At 32.6% G+C, this 19,438-nt stretch overlaps 2 protein-coding genes across 7 annotated transcripts in view; both read right to left on the minus strand.

The window, feature by feature from the left end:
* Nucleotides 1–471: 471 nt before the first annotated feature.
* Nucleotides 472–1,555, minus strand: LOC134250851 (metalloproteinase inhibitor 3-like). The gene is made up of 4 exons (XM_062733192.1): nt 1,428–1,555; nt 1,059–1,165; nt 730–835; nt 472–623 (listed from the first exon to the last, which is right to left on the minus strand). Exons 1-4 carry the CDS (start codon nt 1,543–1,545, stop codon nt 487–489), a joined length of 468 nt encoding a protein of 155 aa, XP_062589176.1. The 5' UTR covers nt 1,546–1,555; the 3' UTR covers nt 472–486.
* A 1,937-nt stretch (nt 1,556–3,492) lies between these two features.
* LOC134250861 (tyrosine-protein phosphatase 99A-like) overlaps nt 3,493–19,438 on the minus strand; it is a 37,092-nt gene continuing 21,146 nt past the window's right edge. For 4 of the 6 annotated variants that reach the window (XM_062733203.1, XM_062733205.1, XM_062733204.1 and 1 more), the window contains 16 exons: nt 18,055–18,159; nt 17,094–17,208; nt 16,885–16,991; nt 16,552–16,682; nt 16,353–16,446; nt 16,129–16,211; nt 14,821–14,955; nt 14,433–14,567; nt 13,961–14,109; nt 13,174–13,309; nt 12,705–12,854; nt 12,161–12,331; nt 11,756–11,884; nt 11,220–11,351; nt 7,569–7,714; nt 3,493–7,429 (listed from right to left, as the gene is read on the minus strand). In XM_062733203.1, the coding sequence (XP_062589187.1) occupies nt 7,123–7,429; nt 7,569–7,714; nt 11,220–11,351; nt 11,756–11,884; nt 12,161–12,331; nt 12,705–12,854; nt 13,174–13,309; nt 13,961–14,109; nt 14,433–14,567; nt 14,821–14,955; nt 16,129–16,211; nt 16,353–16,446; nt 16,552–16,682; nt 16,885–16,991; nt 17,094–17,208; nt 18,055–18,159 (2,225 nt within the window). In that variant the 3' untranslated portion in view covers nt 3,493–7,122. The remainder of the gene's footprint in view (nt 7,430–7,568; nt 7,715–11,219; nt 11,352–11,755; nt 11,885–12,160; nt 12,332–12,704; nt 12,855–13,173; nt 13,310–13,960; nt 14,110–14,432; nt 14,568–14,820; nt 14,956–16,128; nt 16,212–16,352; nt 16,447–16,551; nt 16,683–16,884; nt 16,992–17,093; nt 17,209–18,054; nt 18,160–19,438) is intronic. The other 2 variants (XM_062733207.1, XM_062733206.1) reach the window with 1 other exon arrangement.

The following is a 19,438-nucleotide window of genomic DNA, read 5'->3' on the forward strand; positions in this document are numbered from 1 at the left end:
TAAACTAAAATATATAATTTATACTACATATAATTTATACTACATATTTATTTGTAAAGCAATAATTATCCAGTTAAATTAATGTCAAAAAGTTTAAAATATATCTGAAGTGTATAAAAATCTCATAATATCAAAACAGTGGTCTTCGAGAACAGAAGATTCCACACCAGGAAATAGCAAAACGATAAAAATTAGACTTGTGTTACAATTGTTGGAAGCTTCATCGTCTGCTAATTTGACATCAGTTTAACTCAATCAAAATGTCAGTAATATCGCCTCTTAAAAATGCTTTTGCGGAAAATGAAAGCATTTTGAAAGAAAATGATATAATTGTGGCAAGCATATTTTGGAACAAGTAGACATTCCATCATATTTAAAGATAGTTCCACATGTACTGATAGTTTTTGTTTTAGTGTTCCATATACGAACAGTAAATACACAATACACAATGTAAGAGATAAACAATTATTAACTTATTATTTCACTTTAGATATCATTTTCACGCAGTCCACTTTGGTCACGACACGTCTTTCTAATTTCCCGTCTTCTTGTAGATAATACAGTGTTGTATTCGGGGTTCCACTGGCAAATGTTTGTGAAGAATGATCCATCGCTCTCAAAACCTTAAAAATTAAAAATAATAATTTCAACTCTGATATTTATTTAAAAGCAACTTTATTTTTATCATATGATTTGATCCAAGTAAGCATCGGTGTTGATTATTTTTACCTGAAATTAAGTATTTTTTGTTCAATTCAAATGTTGTTCCGCAGTTCCAAGGCGTCCCAGAGGTTTGGATCACCGCAGTGTTACCAGAACCAAGGAGACGGCTTCCCTTTATTGGAGAAGAGAGAAATACATGTGCATGTACAGACATTTTCAATCCCTTCTGAATAGTGTAACTGACTATTTATAATACTCTTTTATTAACTAGAATTTTATATTGCACTGATCCATATATTGTCAGACAAGACCTTTGTTTAAAAATTTGAAAATAATTATTTTTCTATATAAATTCGTAGTTATTATTATCTTATAAATCTTATTTATTTTTATACCTTGAAAATACCCCTTTTCTTGTACAGGACCGTGTAGTTTTTCTGAATTGGGAAATCGCCATATTCACCAAAATCTAAATCCTCTCTGAGGATTTTGGCCTTTAGAACTGTGAAAGACAAGACAAACCTGAGAAGATTTAATCCAGCAAATTTGTGGAGAAAAAATATCTGCAATATTGTCGACCTATAAATCTTTTTTAAAAATGTGATTCAAAGTTATAAACAAAGATGTCATGAATTTATGAGTATACATGTATATTCACTATAATTTATATAGGGTTCTCTGCTTATAAAACTCGATTTCATAGGAATCAAAAAATATCATGCATGCTTAAAATGCTGTTTTTTTACAAATATTTTCTTACTCACCGAAATCCGCCATGCATACTTTATCTGGACGACGGGAAAAGTCGCACATGCAGCCATTTACGATGCAAATGGAAACAGTAGAAAGGATGAACAAACACAAAACGTGAAATCTATCCATTTTCTTGAAAATACTGAAATAAGAAAAAGAATTTACTTACGTTTTGTAGAGACATTTCCAAGGCTTAAAGCGGCGGAAGATTGGAGTAAACAACTAGTTTATGCTTGTTTTAAAAAGTTTATATAAAAACAAACAATTCTTAATAAGCAGTTTTACTCACTTCTCCTTGAGGTTCTGAGCTGTTTTGAAACTTATTAAGCAAATTCGATGTGGTCCGATATTGTGACTTATTTTATACACATGTTCGCTACCCACATGTACTTGATAATATCCGTTCACGTACTAAGAAAAGAATGCATATGTGATGCGTTTTGAGGGTTAAAAAATTCCTACATGTACGTGGTTCTTCATGCAGTTGGGCGATGGTCGTACTTTTTTTTGCGTCATAAAAAAGAATCCCGTCACTTTTTTGCAATTTTTTCAGCATGTTTAAGAAGAGGATGCATTGTGTGCATAACTCAGTAATATGGAACAAGTAATTGACATTCGAAACATGCTTTACAGTTAATAAATATTCCCTTAATAGGCCTTTTATAATACAAATGGATTGTGTTGTTGTTATTAGAAAAAAAAATGTTTATATGTTTATGCTATCAAATACCTGTGAAATAAAGCGCTAAATATGGTCATCTTTTAATGTAAAGATGGATCAAACAATATGACATTTCTTCTTCCCGTTTTCTTAATTAGTAAATCTATTACAGCATATACTCATGGTACTTCTTTTTTCGTGTAATAAATTGCAAGACACGACTATGGAAATGAAACTTATGCAAAATATAAATATTTATTTTTGTGAAGTTATTCATAATTTATAAATTTTTCAAAGGAATACATGGGCGGATCTAGAGGGGTCGGGGTGGGATGTCCGGCACCCCCACCCCCTTGAATTTGAAACTAGGTAGGGGGTATATTTTGTAATTAAAAGAAAAATAGGTAACGTCAGGTGCCTGTGGTTTCAGTAATGAATAATGTACTTATTCAGTGGGTCATAATATCTCCTATGCACTTTCACGGTTCAAACAAACTGGGACTTCTTATTTCACAATGTTTCTTTTTGGCAATAGATCGGGTACGTAAGAGGTGTAAATACTCCAGTATCCCCTGTTGACCGGTCACTTCCGCCGAGAACCCTACGAGATGTATTGATCAGGTGGACGGTAAATTCCGTGGCCAAATTCAGTTTGAAAAGAAAGGCCTAACAATGGATATGAAACAAAGTACCAAAACTACATGTACGACCCAATGATAGGTTATTATTGCTCACAAAGCCATTATAATGACTAAAGAAATAACGAAATGCCAACTTTGAGTGAGGTTTTTAAAATCCCTGTAACATCAACTTATCTGCCAGTAGCCTGCTTGATTTAAAATTTGATCGTACTCGGAATATGCTATTGAGTATCAAATAAGTTGGGAGATGTAAACACAATATACAGATGACAGTTGGATATATATACAGCAAAAAAGGAAAGTTGACGATGGAAAAATTGGAATCATCGATCTCATTTGTCATAAAATTTAGTTGTTTGTTGACCCTCATTGTCTTTGTTCAGTAAATTATCTAAATAGATGTGTCAGACTGTGGTTTCTTTTTATTTCAAATTCACTGGAATATATCAAGTCATCATATGTCAAAATGGAAATAACTAATGTTAATTGATTATACATTATCAATATATATACTAGTATCTTCATGTTGAGTGCTTCCTTATTCTTGTATACAAGCTTTTGAACAAAATCTGCTTCATATGCATATAAAAATAGGTCTGTTTATAAACAAGCACCATTGGTACATTTTTCTCATATTCTTTTTTTGAAACTATTTATTATCCAAGCTTGATAAGTTTATTGATGAATAGCTGATATTTACATGTATAACAGTTATTTCATTAACCTTTAATAACAGTCAACTTTCCTAAAGGAAGAAATGAAAACAACACTACATTATCAATTGTTTTATGGTTCTTTTAATCGTTATTATAAAAAAGGTTATGCATTACAAAATACAAAATCATATTGTATGAATTGTGAATGAAAACAAGAAGACCCTTTAAAATGAGTAAAACTTGCGCACAAGGGTAAAGTGTCAGTACAGCGGGTCGGCAAAACAACAAGCACAACATTGTGCAAAACTGGACGACAACAACTTAATTTAAATACAACCTACTTTCTTAGACAACCTGCTCAAAATAAAATGCTAAAAGCACAGGGAACCAGTTTAAAAGTACCAGCAAACACGTTTCCCATTAGAAATCATTTACACAAATAAAATCTATTTAAAAGTATAATGATGATTTTAATTTGCTACAACCATAAAATGGATACATATGTATAGAGTAATTTCAAATATCATTCTAAATGAATCAAACTCTATGTATTATGTATGCAATGAAAATGAATAGGTATAAATAAACCACCATTAGGTTTGATAAAAATACTTTAACTGGTTATTTGCATTGAAATCATTTAATCTGATTTTATTGTCATTGAAAAAAAAATCTGTCACAAGAATAAAATTTTCATCTAGCTACAGAAATGTGATGAATATTTGATTACTAGGATGAAAAATATATAAAAATAGGAACATAAGTGTATCTGCATGTAATATATACTTATACAAGTAATAACTTAATAATAAAGTTAACATAGAAACATGATAATTTAATAATAGACATAGAAAAAGGGTTCATACAACATGGGTACTATACACTTAGTCTTGTATGATTCACAATGCATTTTTATTGTCTGTACCTTTATGAATGTGTTTTGATGCCTTCAAAAAACTTGTATATAGATGATTCTGCACCTATTCCCCTTTTATTGAGATATCAAAAAAAAAAAACTTATTGTAAAGAATTTTTTTTTTTATTTTTTCCTTAAAGCTGGTTCTAATTTGCAAAGTATTTTAAATTGTTCAAAGAACATATAGAACAATATAATGGAACCCATATCTACACTGATCTGAATTACAAGTTACATACTATAGATCTCTCAGTCTGCTTAAGTCTATACGATATGAATATCTACAAAACTGAACCTATTAATCCTACTAGTTAAACAAATGACTAGCCTTCTCTGCTTTATATTCAATACTCAGCAACAAAACAATTCTTACAACTAAGAAGATCAATATTCAATATACATTGCAACTTGCATGATCAATTTAGAATGTCATTTATTGAATTTGTGATCTAATTTTGCCCTTTTTTTGCTTTTCTACATCAAAATTTTAAGTGCCATTGCCCCCGCAAAATGAATATTCTTTATATCTAACATATGGCATACAAAATGTTTTGTTTTTTTTTTTTTTTTAAATTACAATTGATAAATGGCAAAGTTGAGAATGTTGTTACGAACTTATAATTCTTAACATCTTTTGATTATATTTCATCTGCAGTACATGTAAATTCATAAATTTCTACATATATACATGTATGCAGACATTGTTTACTGTTCAAATTCATGGGAAATTGATTAAGTTGTACAATATCATGCAGTTGTAATGCATTATGCACATACATGTTTATGTAAATATATGACAAAAAAATGAAAAAATAGAAAATTATTGAATAATTAAACTCTACATTTTTCAAGAAATGCTTTTTTGCACAATATCGAGAATGTAATATAAATTATGTTTTAAATTGCTCCTGTTGTGTAAATACAAACTAGTTTATAAAACAAAATCTTAATATCCATTATATCTTTTTAACAAAAATTCTGTATCTACCTATTAAAAAATTAAAGGAACTTAAAAAAAAATCATTTTGATCATGTTGGTGCATACTTTTACCTCACATTAATACAATCAAGTACATTTATTTCAATGAATGGTTCAAGCATTATTATTGGTATAACCCCTTAACTAATAAAACTTGAAGCAAACTTTTTAGAATTTTTTGTAAAGATGGTACATTTATACATGTAATACATTTATAAAGATAGTGTAAATACAGCTCAGGTTTGGCTATATAAAATAATCTACAACACAGCTGTCTCTACGCTATAGGTATAAAATAAAACAGACAAAAAGCATTACTACGAGATCTAGCTATTTTTGGCACGCCACAACCTTTCAGAAATTCTGAACAGCTGATAAACAAATCAAGTCATGAATTGAAATAAAATAAAAAATTAAGCTCAAGTTCATAAAAACAAATGGAAATAGTCGTGTTGCATTGTTTTCTTGTGTAAGAAAGAAGAAATTCTAGAAATGAACGATTTGAGCACTATTTGTGATTTAAAACAAATTAAATAATTTATATAAATTCAAAGAAAGATTATCCAAGAGTAGTAGAATAGTTATAATAAAAGTCTATAAAAATTCTTTTATTCAAATGAATTGTACCATTATTGAAAATTTTTCAACAGGTTGGACTTTCATATACACAGACTAGATGTAGGAGCTTAGCATTACATGGATTTATACACAACATATCTCAGAACACAATGGCGGCACAAAGCAATAATTCCAAGGATAACACCATTTCTTTTTACTGCACAAAGGGATACCCAAGGCAATATACTGTATACAAGCTCAGCAGGTGGATACAGAAGGCAATATACTGTATACAAACTCTGGTCAGTACAGGTTTAGCAGATGATACATGATAATGTCCTTAACCAATAATTTGTGATTCTCACATAAAAATAGACACCCCAGCCCTCTATCAATTTTTTAAGCAAAATCCTTGCTTAAAACCCCCAAAACCCCTTCAATTTGTGGACTGGATATACACTGTACTTTATAGTCCAAAATGAGATTACCTGAGGGTAAATGAGTAGATACATTAGGACATTATGTTTCACTGGTGGGTATTCTACAAAACGGTCCCTCCCTAAAGTCCTACTACAATGTGGAATACCTTGCTTGTGTCTGAAACCTTTCCTCTTGAATTAAGTAAAACAAGTCATTTCTCTGACTGAAATGGCAGCATAACACCAAGTATACAAATATAAACAAAAAAAAAACCATTAATAAACATCACAACAATCAAGTCTTCATTGTGTAAGATGATTTACAACAGCTGATAATGGTAATATTCACACAACCTTTTGTTTTTAAAAAGATAAAACATCTAAGTCCATCCAGCATTTGGCCATCACCTGGCCAAAAGTAGGGTCCATGTCCTCAAAAAACTTAGATCCATTGTTTGTATATATCACAACGTAGATTTCGTAGAAGTCACATTAAATACCGACACTCATCTATAAACAATCTTTTTAAAAAATATCTATTGGAGTTTTCCATTGGTTCCTGTGTTGAATTAATGTCTCGCCACACACAAACTTACAAAGGAAACTCACAACAGATGACATTGGCACTTGTATAATTCAAATATGGATGAGTGTATGGTTTTCCTATACTTGGATATTAGAAAAGACAAACAAATGGTAGTTTCTATACAAGCATCATAACAATGCAGATTTCATGAATTGTTTTTTCTGACAAGTTTGGGATATGAGCTATTAACTCAACTTACAACACATAATATCAGCAAGGTCAAGGATTGTTTTAAAAAGTGCAGTTTCTTAATCACCCAACTGTGCTTTAACACATTTATTTCACAGATCTCAGATTGTAGTCTCCACTTTGGCCTGGAGAGTGGGGCTACGCGGCAAGGTGCCATTTTTCTTGGCAGAGGAAGATCGTAGATGTAGGTGATGTGAGAGAGAGGCCACCTCTTTATCGTACTGTTCCTGAATGTAGCTGTTCATGGCCAGGAAGATGTAGAGGTAGTCCTCCGGACTCCCTATCACGCCTGGTCGCTTCTTGTGGTACAGCTTACACAGATGGTACACATCGATTGTCTTGTCATGATTCAGCTGGTCCAACAGAGAAGACAGAATGCAGAATCGAGCTCCTTCTACACCACCAAACCTGACAATCCCAACCAAAGTCAAAACATTACTTGGTAAAAATACTTAATGAATCCAAGAGCAAATGCACTCACTAAATCATTGACATAAGCATAATGAGGAATAGCAGAGAAAATACATCTTTCTTTATTCTTCCTCACCTGTCTACGACAATGATGGGTCCTCCATCCTTAAGGGCCTGCAGTTCTTTGACCCTTTCCACAAGGTCAAATGCTTTGTGTTCTGGAAGGTCAGCTGGGGGCCAATCAGGGCAGTAGATGATGCGGGTCATCAACACGTAGTCATCCTAGATAGGTCAAAACAATAGGATTTACTTCATCTATGTATAGACTTTGGAATACCCTAACATGTACATGTCGGCATTTCATAATGACAAAGAATGCTTACAAGCATTTGAACATGTTTCATTTTTACCAGGAAGACTATTGATGTGCCAATCTGTCAAGGTCAATTAAAAAAAAAGATAAGTAACTATTTTTTACAAGAGGCCCATGGGCCTTATAGGTCACCTGAGCATTATGCAACAACTTTCCAGTGATTGAATTTGATTCATGTTTTAACAATTAAGCCAGATGCTATGGCATTCACAATTTTGAAAGAGGCACCATTGATCATCATAACAATACACTTAGCAGTTTCTTAGTTTGTTTTCTTAATACCCATATGCAGGGTAAGGGAACAAAAAATGCATTTCAACTAATCAGTAACACCGTATAATCCCTATTACCGTAACCGCCCCGGGCGCTTAGAAAATTGTGAAAAGGGGGCGGTTATTTTGGCATTCTCTTAGTAATATTTCATATCATATTTTAACTTCAAAAATATTTTGGAAAAAGAAAATAAATTCAAAGAATCTCCAAAATAAAGAAGACCATCCACCCAGAGTGTGCTAAATGAATCATTTTCCATCAAGAAATTGGATAATAAACAAGTTTCATTTTCAATTCATTCAAATTTTTGCAAACTTTTGATACGATACTAGTCTTTCTAGATAATTTTAATCACTGAACAGGGGGCCCTTATTTCCAGACAAAATACTTAAGGGGACGCTTATAGAGGCAGTTAATAGGGATTATATGGTATTCAGCAATAATCAGTAGTGCCCCTACCACACATGAACCCCTGACCCTTAGGCCTTGATATTTGATTAATACAAAGGAGCAGATTTCAAACCATTCATTCATTTTCAGTATATAAGTACAGCCCCCCCCTTCTATGGTACCCCTGGCCCTGGGGCCTTGAAATTCACAATTCTGGAAGATATGGGCCCTTGTCCAGCATAACTATATAGGTAGTTCATCTGCTTAATACCCTGGAGCAGAGAAGAAAATTTTCAAAGATTTAATGTATTTTCACTATATAATCAATAGAGCCCCGCTCTAACACCAGAACCCCTGCCCTGGGGCTATAAAATTCAAAATTTTGGAAGAGGCATTATTGCTCATTATAACTATGTACTTAGTTAGTTTATTTAATTCCTAGGAGCAGAGAAGAAGATTTTCAAAGAATTCATGTATTTTCACTATATAATCAATACGTCCCACCCTAACACCAGAACCCCTGACCCTGGGGCCATAAAATTCATTATTTTGGCAGAGGCACTCTTGCTTATCATAACTATGCACTTAGTTAGTTTATTTAATACCCAGGAGCAGAAAAGATGATTTTCAAAGAATTCATGTATTTTCACTATATAATCAATAGAGCCCCGCCCTAACACCAGAACCCCTGACCCTGGGGCCAAACAAATTCACAATTTTTGTAGTGGCACTCTTGCTCATCATAACTATGCACTTAGTTAGTTTATTTAATACCCAGGAGCAGAGAAGAAGATTTTCAGAGAATTCATGTATTTTCACTATATAATCTATAGAGCCCCGCCCTAACACTAGAACCCCTGACCCTGGGGCCATAAAATTCACAATTTTGGTAGAGGCATTGTTGTTCATCATAACTATGTACTTAGTTGGTTTATTTAATACCCAGGATCAGAGGAGAAAATTTTTGAAGAATTCACGTATTTTCACTATATAATCAATAGAGCCCCGCCCTAACACCAGAACCCCTGACCCTGGGGCCATAAAATTCACAATTTTGGTAGAAGCACTCTTGCTCATCATAACTATGCACTTAGTTAGTTTACTTAATACCCAGGAGCAGAGAAGAAGATTTTCAAAGAATTCATGTATTTTCACTATATAATCAATAGAGCCCCGCCCTAACACCAGAACCCCTGACCCTGGAGCCATAAAATTCACAATTTTGGTAGTGGCACTCTTGCTCATCATAACTATGTGCTTAGTTGGTTTACTTAATACCCAGGAGTAGAGAAGAAGATTTTCAAAGAAATAATGCATTTTCACTATCTACTTATTTAGCCCTGCCCTAGCACTAGAACCCCTGACCCCAGGGCCATGAATTTCATATTTTTGGTAGAGGACTCATTGCTGATTACAATCATGCAAACAGTTTGACTGCTTGATGTCCAGGAGTAAAGAAGAAGATTTTTAAAGATTGCATTAATTTTAGTGGTTTTGGCCCCACCCCTCAGGCCCCAGGGGGGCAGGGATCATGAAATTCACAATTTTTGTTCCCCTTCACCCATAGATGCTTTAGGCCAAATTTGGTTGAAATTGGTTCAGTGGTTGCAGAGAAGAAGCTGAAAATGTTCAAATGTTAACGCACAACTCACGACGACGGACGAAAACAGATAGCAATAGGTCACCTGAGTTTACTCAGGTGACCTAAAAATATATAATCCATTTACATGTAAATAAAGAGAGCCCTAACTTCAATCACACACAAAAACTACAGCCATATTAAAGCCATCTCCCATTAAGCATAAAGAAATAGTTAATCTACTATTAATATTAAGTATTTTTTTTAAAAGGTGCATGAAATAAATCTGCAGTGGCAGAAAAAATGGGTGGATTTTCCACTTTTAAATCTAGCAATAAGTTTTGAAATACAATTTGTAAATCACTTAATACGAACATTTGAAAAAGACAATCTTTTTTTTTTAAATTCACTCTCTAACTAAGGAAAGTTGCAAAAATCTTTAACTGAATCAATGTGACTTCCTGTCCTACTTTATTAAGTTTCATAGATCTGTGAATTTATCCTAATGACCTGTATACAAGTTACTAAATATACTGGGCTGATATTTCCAAATATTAAGTTTTGACTGAGAGATATGATACACAACATGTAGTCATCTAATCCACTATTATTCCACATTTGATAATTATATACATATATAGGTACTTTATGGGTGAAAATCTATATATGCTCGCCTCTTATTTTATCCCATTTGCCTTGGTTCTTAATGAGAATCTTGTTGACACTGCTTCTTTTTTTGTATAATGAAACTTATGTGGCATGCAGTATTTTCCCTTTCATCACAAGAAAAATGGAAACATTTTGTTTTCATTTTGGTTGAAATTTCAAGTTATAAAATCTTTTGCATCATCCAACACCAATAAATGCAATATATACACAAATCACTGCATACTGCACAGCAAAGACCAATATAAAAAGAAAAAGTGCATTGGAATTTCATCTCATGAACTCTTGATTCATACCCAGCAACAGCTCTGTTAAACATAAGTAAATGGTGAAAATAACCTTTAATAATCCAACTATTCATAATTATGCTACCTATTTTAAACAATTACTTCTCTCTAAGAAGTTACTGACTTGTATGCATGTACAAATAGTGACAATGTTTACAAATTGATTACTGTAGGTTATCAATGAAATGTTACCTTGAAGTTAAATTGACCTTGACCTACCTGTGTAGACTCCAGTAGGAAGGTGAGGACAGTGTAATTACTGCCTTCCTCTGATTCCTGGTAAACCAGTTTAAAGTTGGCTGTATCCATCCCTACCGTGTCTGTCTCATCCGGCCAAAACTTCTTGAACTCCTAAAAGCAGAACAAAGTTTTAGTATCATCTGAACACTTGTAGATTACCTTAATAGTGATAGTTAAAATTCTGATATATTTAAAGATTTTGTATCATCACTTCCAAGAGATCTTTCCTTTTTCATGATTTTTTCCCTATGAGAATCCTCTATCTTTTAATATATCCCCTTTCCAATGTTGATTCAATTTTTCCTTGAATTTTCCTTTGCTGTTAATTCTATGAATCTCTATAAATCCTATTACTCAGCCCATATGATAAATTTCCTCATGTTTTTCTCTTAAGAATCTCTTTGTCCAGTAGTGAGCCAGTCTCCATTGTTTGACATTTTCCCTTTTATGATCATGATACTTTCCCCCCATATTTACTGTATATTACATTAGGCTAGTGACTCTCCTTTCTTTACCTCTTCGTCGACCCTGGAGAGGAGGACTATAACAGAACTATTGTTGTCCCACACCATCCTCCAGAAATCCTCCACTGTAGACTCCAGGGGGTGCTGGGTCAAAATAAACTCATCTGTGTGGTTATAACCCTGTAAACACACAGAAAAAGACAGGTTTACATGTAGGTATTTTTTTTAATTTTGAACTTATTGTGTATGTGTGTGTGTGTGTGTTTATGGCAAATCAAGACATTTAGTGATTCATAATATGTTAAGTACAAACTAAGGTAGCACCCTTCAGCCTCAATGAAAAAAAAAATGTATTTTGTAATTTTTGAACTTACATTTCATTTTGAAAGTTCAGCAATGCCTGAGCTACACGTAATTGTTAATGCAATCATTTACATCCATTCACTAACAACTCACCTGTAAATATGTTGCGTTAATGTAGTCTGATCCCTCCACACCGGGTAGAAAGGGTAGCTTGACCCGTTTAGGGTAGAGAGGAATGAAGTTGGCGTTTCTGTTTTTCTCCAGGGCTAGTGGAGCCAAAGCTAGAGACCGGTCAGAGTCTTTGGGTTTGTAGGCAGTGACAATCTGTCAAATAGAGTGTAGTGAACTTTTAAACATACTTAGAAGGAGGGAAAAATAAAGAAAAATTCACAGAGAAAACATATCTCATATTCTTCTTCAATGCAAGAATTTTATATACATGACAGCTGAACACTAATATATTATATGCCAAGGATATCTTTAATACCATGGATAAGTAATCTGAAAGTCTTAACTACTTATTCTTCAATTATTTTACCCTTCATACCCTCTGAATCCTCTATTATCTCAATTTTTTTATCAGCCCCCTAGAGTTTAAGATAATGAGGTTTCAAATCAACTGTTATTTTTTGAATCCCTTAATTTTTTTCTTTCTTTCTTTCAAAACAATCTAAACAAATTGTATATATTTACTTACGAGAAATATATTTTGTAGTAATGAGGGCATTATGTCTAGTGGGGTTTCTGCCAGCTTTTCTGTGTAGACTTTTACATCGGATTGTTTGATTTCTGTGGTGGGACAGAGGAGGTATTCCACCAGAGCATCGTGAATCAACATGTACTGATCCTGTCAATATCAATAATGTCTCAGATTACTTTTTAATGTTTTTATATTCAAAATCCTACAAGGACTGAAAAAAATCCAATACAATGTAGCAGGCTTTCATTGAAAAAAGTTTCAAATGCAGTTTATAATTCCTCAATGTAACATGTTACATAACTGCCAAAAGAATTCTAAATTCAATACATCATACTACAAGTACTTTTCTAAAAAATGTAAGAAAGATTTCTTTTTACAGTGTTTTCCTAAAACCATTTCATAAAAATAAAACCATTTCAATATTATATGTCAATGAAATTGAATTTAAGGAGATTCCTAAACTTGCCTCTGTCTGCACCAGGAAGTTCCTCTGTTGCCGGATTTGTAATAAGAAGGCGGGTATATTAATTGTGCCAAGGTCTTTGATTTGTTCAATCATGCTGTCAATCAAAATATAGGTCCCAGTTCTCCCTACACCAGCACTGGAGAAAAAGAAAACCAATAGGAATAATAATTTGTGTATTAAATTATGAATATTAAAAGATGTATTTCTTAATATGATTATTAATACATTTTCATGTTACATGTATTACTAATGCATGTAAAGCGTAAATGTGTAAAAATTAATACATGACTCTATAAAACAGGAGCATAAATACAGTGCACATTAATTATAATCCCCATTTCTTAAAAATCCAGCCCTCCTTTCTATCAAAAGTATTTCAAGTCCTGATTTCACCTTCAACCAAAATATTTCAGATACTAATCTGCCTATTACAATTATTATTGCTTAAAACATTACTACCAACAAGATGTTTTATTTTATACATTCATTTTAACTATTGGGTTGGTACATCTGCTATTTTGTTTTGTTATAAAACTAATAGAAAAAAACACTTAGATGTATTTCAGATTCAAAAAAAGAAAAAATTAAATTAACCATTAATAGATGCATATATAATCAAATAACATTTTATAAATTAAAATGGTGTAAGTTGTGTACTTTAAAATTGTGTATCAATTTCCCTGGTCTCATGTGCATGCTAAAGTTCATTACATCATAATCTAATAATACATGAAGATGGCACATCTGTGTAAAGCATATGATGGTATAAAGCCCCTAGTATGTTTACCTGCAGTGTACAACTATGGGGCCTGCCTTTATAGGATTCAGAGCTGCAGATTTCTGTACAAACTTTAAAACAGGGAGAGTAAAATCGGGTACCCCGTGGTCCGGCCACTCAGTATAGTGGAACTGGTGAACTATTCTCTCCGAAAATTGCTGCAAAAAATAAAGCAGGGATTGAATATTGATTTTTAATCAAAGGAACTTATCTAGTAGGCTTCCACTTATATCTCATATTTAGTTTTGTATTTTGCTAAAACACTGGTCAATTTTGTTGACAGTATCATTAAATTTGTTTTTAATCTCATTCAGTTTTTAAATATTTCGACATCCATGCACAAGTGCAGTATCTCACTCATCTGATAAACATGTACAACATTTATTCTTTACACATCTTACAACTTGTTTCTCATGTCACAAACTTGTGTATCACATGGCTTTTTGAACTCTTAATCACACAATAATTATTTCTTACTTACCTTTTTAAGCTTGACGTTTTTCAGTGAGAATATTCTAACAGTATAATGGGCTCTAGAGAAGGTGTTGACGTGTTTGACTTGTATACAGCCATACGTCTCTATACCATCCTCTGGCCAGTACTGGTCACATTTTCTCTGGAAGAAAAACAACAAATACATTTATATCTCATAGCCTATCTGAAGATATAGCACAAAGAAATCAAAAGAAGAATTTTAAATTTTGACAAAATAAATGCAATTCGTTACACAGCTAATGACCTTAATATTTTGATGATGTGATGCCTGTGACTCCCAGCATTTTCAGTACTTTGATTTATAAATCTATAACAGATTTCAAAGGCCCTTTTTTGGACGGTAGGAATCAACATAAAGCTCCCTTAAATCTTACCCTTGTCCTTTCTACCAGTTTTGTTATCATCACTATGACAACAGAATTCTGTTCCCAGACCATTCGCCAGAAATCTGCAAAGGTGTTAGGCATCGGGCCTTGTGTGGCTATGTAAGCCCTGGGCTTCTTATAACCCTGTAAACAAATCAATCAACCAGTAATAAACAATGCATTATTGAGTACTTGGCTTTTTTTTTTAACACTAATTAACAAATCAATAAACTATCAGTAAATTATACTAATACCCAGAAAAATTTAATAAGGAATATTTTTTTTGAATGTGAATAATTTTACAAAGTTTATGACCCAAGAACTGCATTTCATTGTACACGTTTACTTCTTATAAACATAGGTAATCAGAGATTATAGAGCTCACCTCAACGTGTGTTGTCTTTAAGTAAGGCAAATAAAGTCACACAATTAACCAACAAAAAGTGTACACAAAAATGCAAAATTTATGCAATTTTGATAGAATAGACCTATATTTAAATTTTGAAAATGTAATTAAAATCCAGCATCTGAAGCAAGATTGAGACACACTTGATGCATCATTTGTGCAACTGGTTTATATAACCTATAATATTTTGGAAAATGATGTCGAATTCAGCATGTCCATTAGTGTGCATCCATCCATGCAGTTTGGTCAACATTTGTTATGCAAATGAAACCTGTATAAAAAGAATTAACCTTTCTAATCCAGAAAATGTAACAGATTTCAAAGGCCCTTTTTTGGTACCATCCATGCAAGTTTGGTCATTATATCAACATAAATCCTGCACCATAAACTTACCCATGTCCTTTCTACCAGTTTTGTGATCATCACTATGACAACAGAATTCTAAGATGTACCATCCATGCAAGTTTGGTCATTATAGGGCTCAAAGTATCTTCGATATGAAACCTTCACCAAAAACTTTAACATGTTCACTCAACCGGAAAATGTAGGTAGGCATCCGAAGCAAGGCTGGGGCCTTGTGTATCATCACTGTAAGTTTGGTCATTATATGTCTCATAGTAACTTGGAAATGAAACCTGCACCAAAAACTTTAACCCTGTAAACAAATCAATCAACCAGTAATAAACAATGCATTACTGAGTACTTGGCTTTTTTTTACACTAATTAACAAATCAATAAACTATCAGTAAATTATACTAATACCCAGAAAACTTTGATATGGAATATTTTTTTTTGGATGTGAATCATTTTACAAAGTTTATGACCCAAGAACTAAATTTCATTGTACACGTTCACTTCTTATAAAAATGAACATGTTTTTTTTTTTTTTTCAATTTTCCACCCATTCTCACATCAATATAGTTGGCATTAATGAAGTCGGACTGTCTCTGTCGACCTTGTATGGATTTCTGAAGCACGACTCTTGAATGGTCATCTGAAGAAAGAAAATTATAAATTGAATTAACTTTTAGTAGAGAGAAAAAACTTTTAAATCCAGTATTTAGGTATATTTTTACGAGTCAATACTCATCAAGATCTTTTTTCAGCCAATAGAAAATATTTCTATAGAACTTACAAGCCTGAATGTTGACATATCTATTTTTCTGTTTATTCTCTGGATGAGCTCCAACATCCGCTCTTGGTGTGATTGAGGTCAGTTTATTAATTTCCTGTAAAAAAAAAGGTCATGGTGACTCATCATTTATCTACTATCTACTAAAAACTTGCAAGTATTTTCAAACCTATATTCAAATAACCTGTTTACTTAAACTCACCTCAAACTCGTGTGAGAACCCCACGTCACTATCAGCGTGCAGGGACTGGACATGCTGTAGAAAATCCTCCTTCCTTATGGTGGGGAATTTCAACTCTATGTCTTCTTTCAGGGCATTGAAAGATTTCTCTTCTATGGCAAAACATATACATACACATTAAAGAAATGAACAATAAGGTCTTTACTTTGTAATCATACAAATTTCACAAATAACATCCCTTTTTTCAAACAATTAACTAACCTCTCCTTTACTCTCAATAATATATAAATTTTAAAGATCTCTTTATATTCCTGAATGGAGTTTGACTGTTCATAAAATGTTGATGTATAATACCTGCTTGATCAGCCACCACAATAACTGTTGATGGGGGAGAGTTGTTATTTGTTGGAACAGCCAGATAATTATAAGCGGCCTGATAATACTTCCGACAAGTCAGAGACCTAAAACACAGATAAAAAGAATTATCAAAATTTTCTTTGTCTTTCTCTAACCATCCTATTCACCTATTCACCTACAGGAAGCTAGTTTTCTGTTGAGTTTACCTGCAGCCAATAAATCCTAGAACTGCGAGTAGTATGAAAATGATCGTACACACGACCCCTGCTACTATCCCAGCATTTACAACTTCAGCATCAGCCTGACTCACTGCTGTAGGGTCTGAAAAATAGCAATTATACCATATCAACAAAAACTCAAAGCCACCTAATGCTACAGTTGAACAAATTCTAATTCTTTTTCTTCAAAACTCTATTTATTCACAAGTTTATAGCGATTACACTTGTGGACTTTCTTGAAATACCTGTCCTTATCAATATCTGGTCAAATGGACCAGGATGCACCCTTATGTTTTTTTTATTTAACAATTCAACTTTGTAGTAAGATCATTACTACATAAACTTCAACCCTTTGGATGTAAAATTATCTAAAAATATACTCAATTCTACCATAAACATACAGCATGCTTTGTGCAAGATTTATGATCAGATGTTGACTAAATATACATGGGAGACTACAGAAATGTGATATAGAGGAAAGAAATGAGACTAAATGATGAGAGCATTCGGGTGGTGTGTAGTTACAGGTAAACATGAACATAAAATATTACAAGACTGAAAAAACAAAAATTCTTTTTACAAAAAAGAAAGAAAGAAGAATGAAACAATAAAGATGAGAGGTGCTAATTCAGAGAAGGAAATTTTTCCTTATATATAAACATTACAATTAAAAGTTATCTGTCTGAAATGTAAATTTTATGCAAACTAAAGGTATTTAATATTTAACAAATAACTTTTTGTCAGGTTGGTAAACAATGGAGAAATACATTCAAAATCAGTCTCTGGTTTTCTTAGTGACTAATGAATTTTCATGCTATCTGTGAAGTCTGCATGCGAAAACATAACCGAATCAAGAATTAACTGAAGAAAAAAAGGGGGTAATCCTACGAACAACAAAAGAGCACTACGGATCAAAACATTCATTTTACAGAATTTGTTGCTCAATCACCTTCCATAATGGGTTCTTGATTTTCGGGTGGTGGGCGAGTGGGAAAAGAAGTAAAATTGACAATGGAATGATTTCCTGGTGAATATTTCTGCACTTCTTCCCTTTCTGAAAATACATGTTAGTAAATGTAAACCAATGATATATACATTACATATACTAGATGTGGTGTTAATAATAATGAGATGACATATGAATGAATATATATATAATACATGCAGAATATGAGAAGCAAAGCTTTGAGGTAGATATAAGCATAAAATTGACGAAAGTTAATGAAGTGTGACATAAGCATACTTTCTTTTTTTAATTTTGCAAATGAAGTCCCAAAACCACAAATGTAAAGACATTCTTTTATCAACAAAGCACATATTTTGACCCCATCCCATCATCCACCAATGGACTCCCCCCCCCCCCCCTCCCCTAAAACTGTTTTTATTTGAGATTTAATGTGAATGTGTAGTGATTATAGCTGTTGAGAAATGGTTTTTATTATTTTTTTTTTTGTTTGTTTAATACATTAAATTTTTGAGTTTGAAATGATACTTTTATTGCTGTTATGAGACACTCCTCAACTCCTCATAATATTTATAAACTTTAAGTTAACCAGAAGTACATGGCATGTGCTGAAATAAGATCTGTCATAAACACCATAAAAAATTCTGTTTCCATAGTTACTGATGAATAAATTAAAAAAATACATTTACAGGTAGAAGTAATGTAAAACGATAAGATACCATCTTGATAAGCTTCAGCATGAGCAGACTGTAAATGTGACACTAAAAGCATACACTTAAAATACATGAAATGATGAGGGCCCAACAAAACTTTAAAAATCAGAAAATGATTTTTTAATTACATGCCAATACTAAAATAAACTTAATAAATATTCACTTGGTATTTACATCCAAATAGAAGACTTTTACCTAAAAATAAATCACTGAAAATGTTTTCTAAGCTTGTCTTATAATGAATTTAATTCAATCTGTACAAATATTATGAGAATCTTGTCCACTTCTCCCCCCATACATGAAAAAAGCAAAGTATTGGTGTGAACATCACAATGTACTTTGATATAATGACTATATGATCATGATGATAAGGACAAGCTGTCAAGTTGTTTGAAATTTACATGTACATGTTTGAAGAAAAGAAATTAAAAATCCACAGATTTAGGAAATGGATAGAAATACTGCAGACAGAAAGGTTTGCTCCCATTTAATTTTTTGCCCTCATTGCAGATGGGGCAAAAAAAGGTTTTTATCTCCAAAACAGAATTGTGTCTGAACGAATTCAAATCAGGGCAAAAATGGTTGCAAGCATGAAAGGGCAAAAATAATAGGGGCGAAAATAACCTTTTACACAGAAATCAACAATGGCAATCTAA

The sequence above is a fragment of the Saccostrea cucullata genome, unplaced genomic scaffold (genome assembly GCF_032062105.1).
Source record: "Saccostrea cucullata isolate Sc308-1 unplaced genomic scaffold, CSIRO_AGI_Scuc_v1 ctg15, whole genome shotgun sequence".
Classification (NCBI taxonomy): Eukaryota; Metazoa; Mollusca; class Bivalvia; order Ostreida; family Ostreidae; genus Saccostrea; species Saccostrea cuccullata.

What these genes read in the sequence shown, in the direction of transcription:
- LOC134250851 (XM_062733192.1), bottom strand. Translation starts at nt 1,545, where the DNA reads ATGGATAGATTTCACGTTTTGTGTTTGTTCATCCTTTCTACTGTTTCC. An exon ending in AGTATGCATGGCGGATTTCG is followed by an intron (nt 1,166 to 1,427) that starts GTGAGTAAGAAA and finishes TGTCTTTCACAG; the next exon opens with TTCTAAAGGCCAAAATCCTC. An exon ending in CAAAAAATACTTAATTTCAG is followed by an intron (nt 624 to 729) that starts GTAAAAATAATC and finishes TTAATTTTTAAG; the next exon opens with GTTTTGAGAGCGATGGATCA.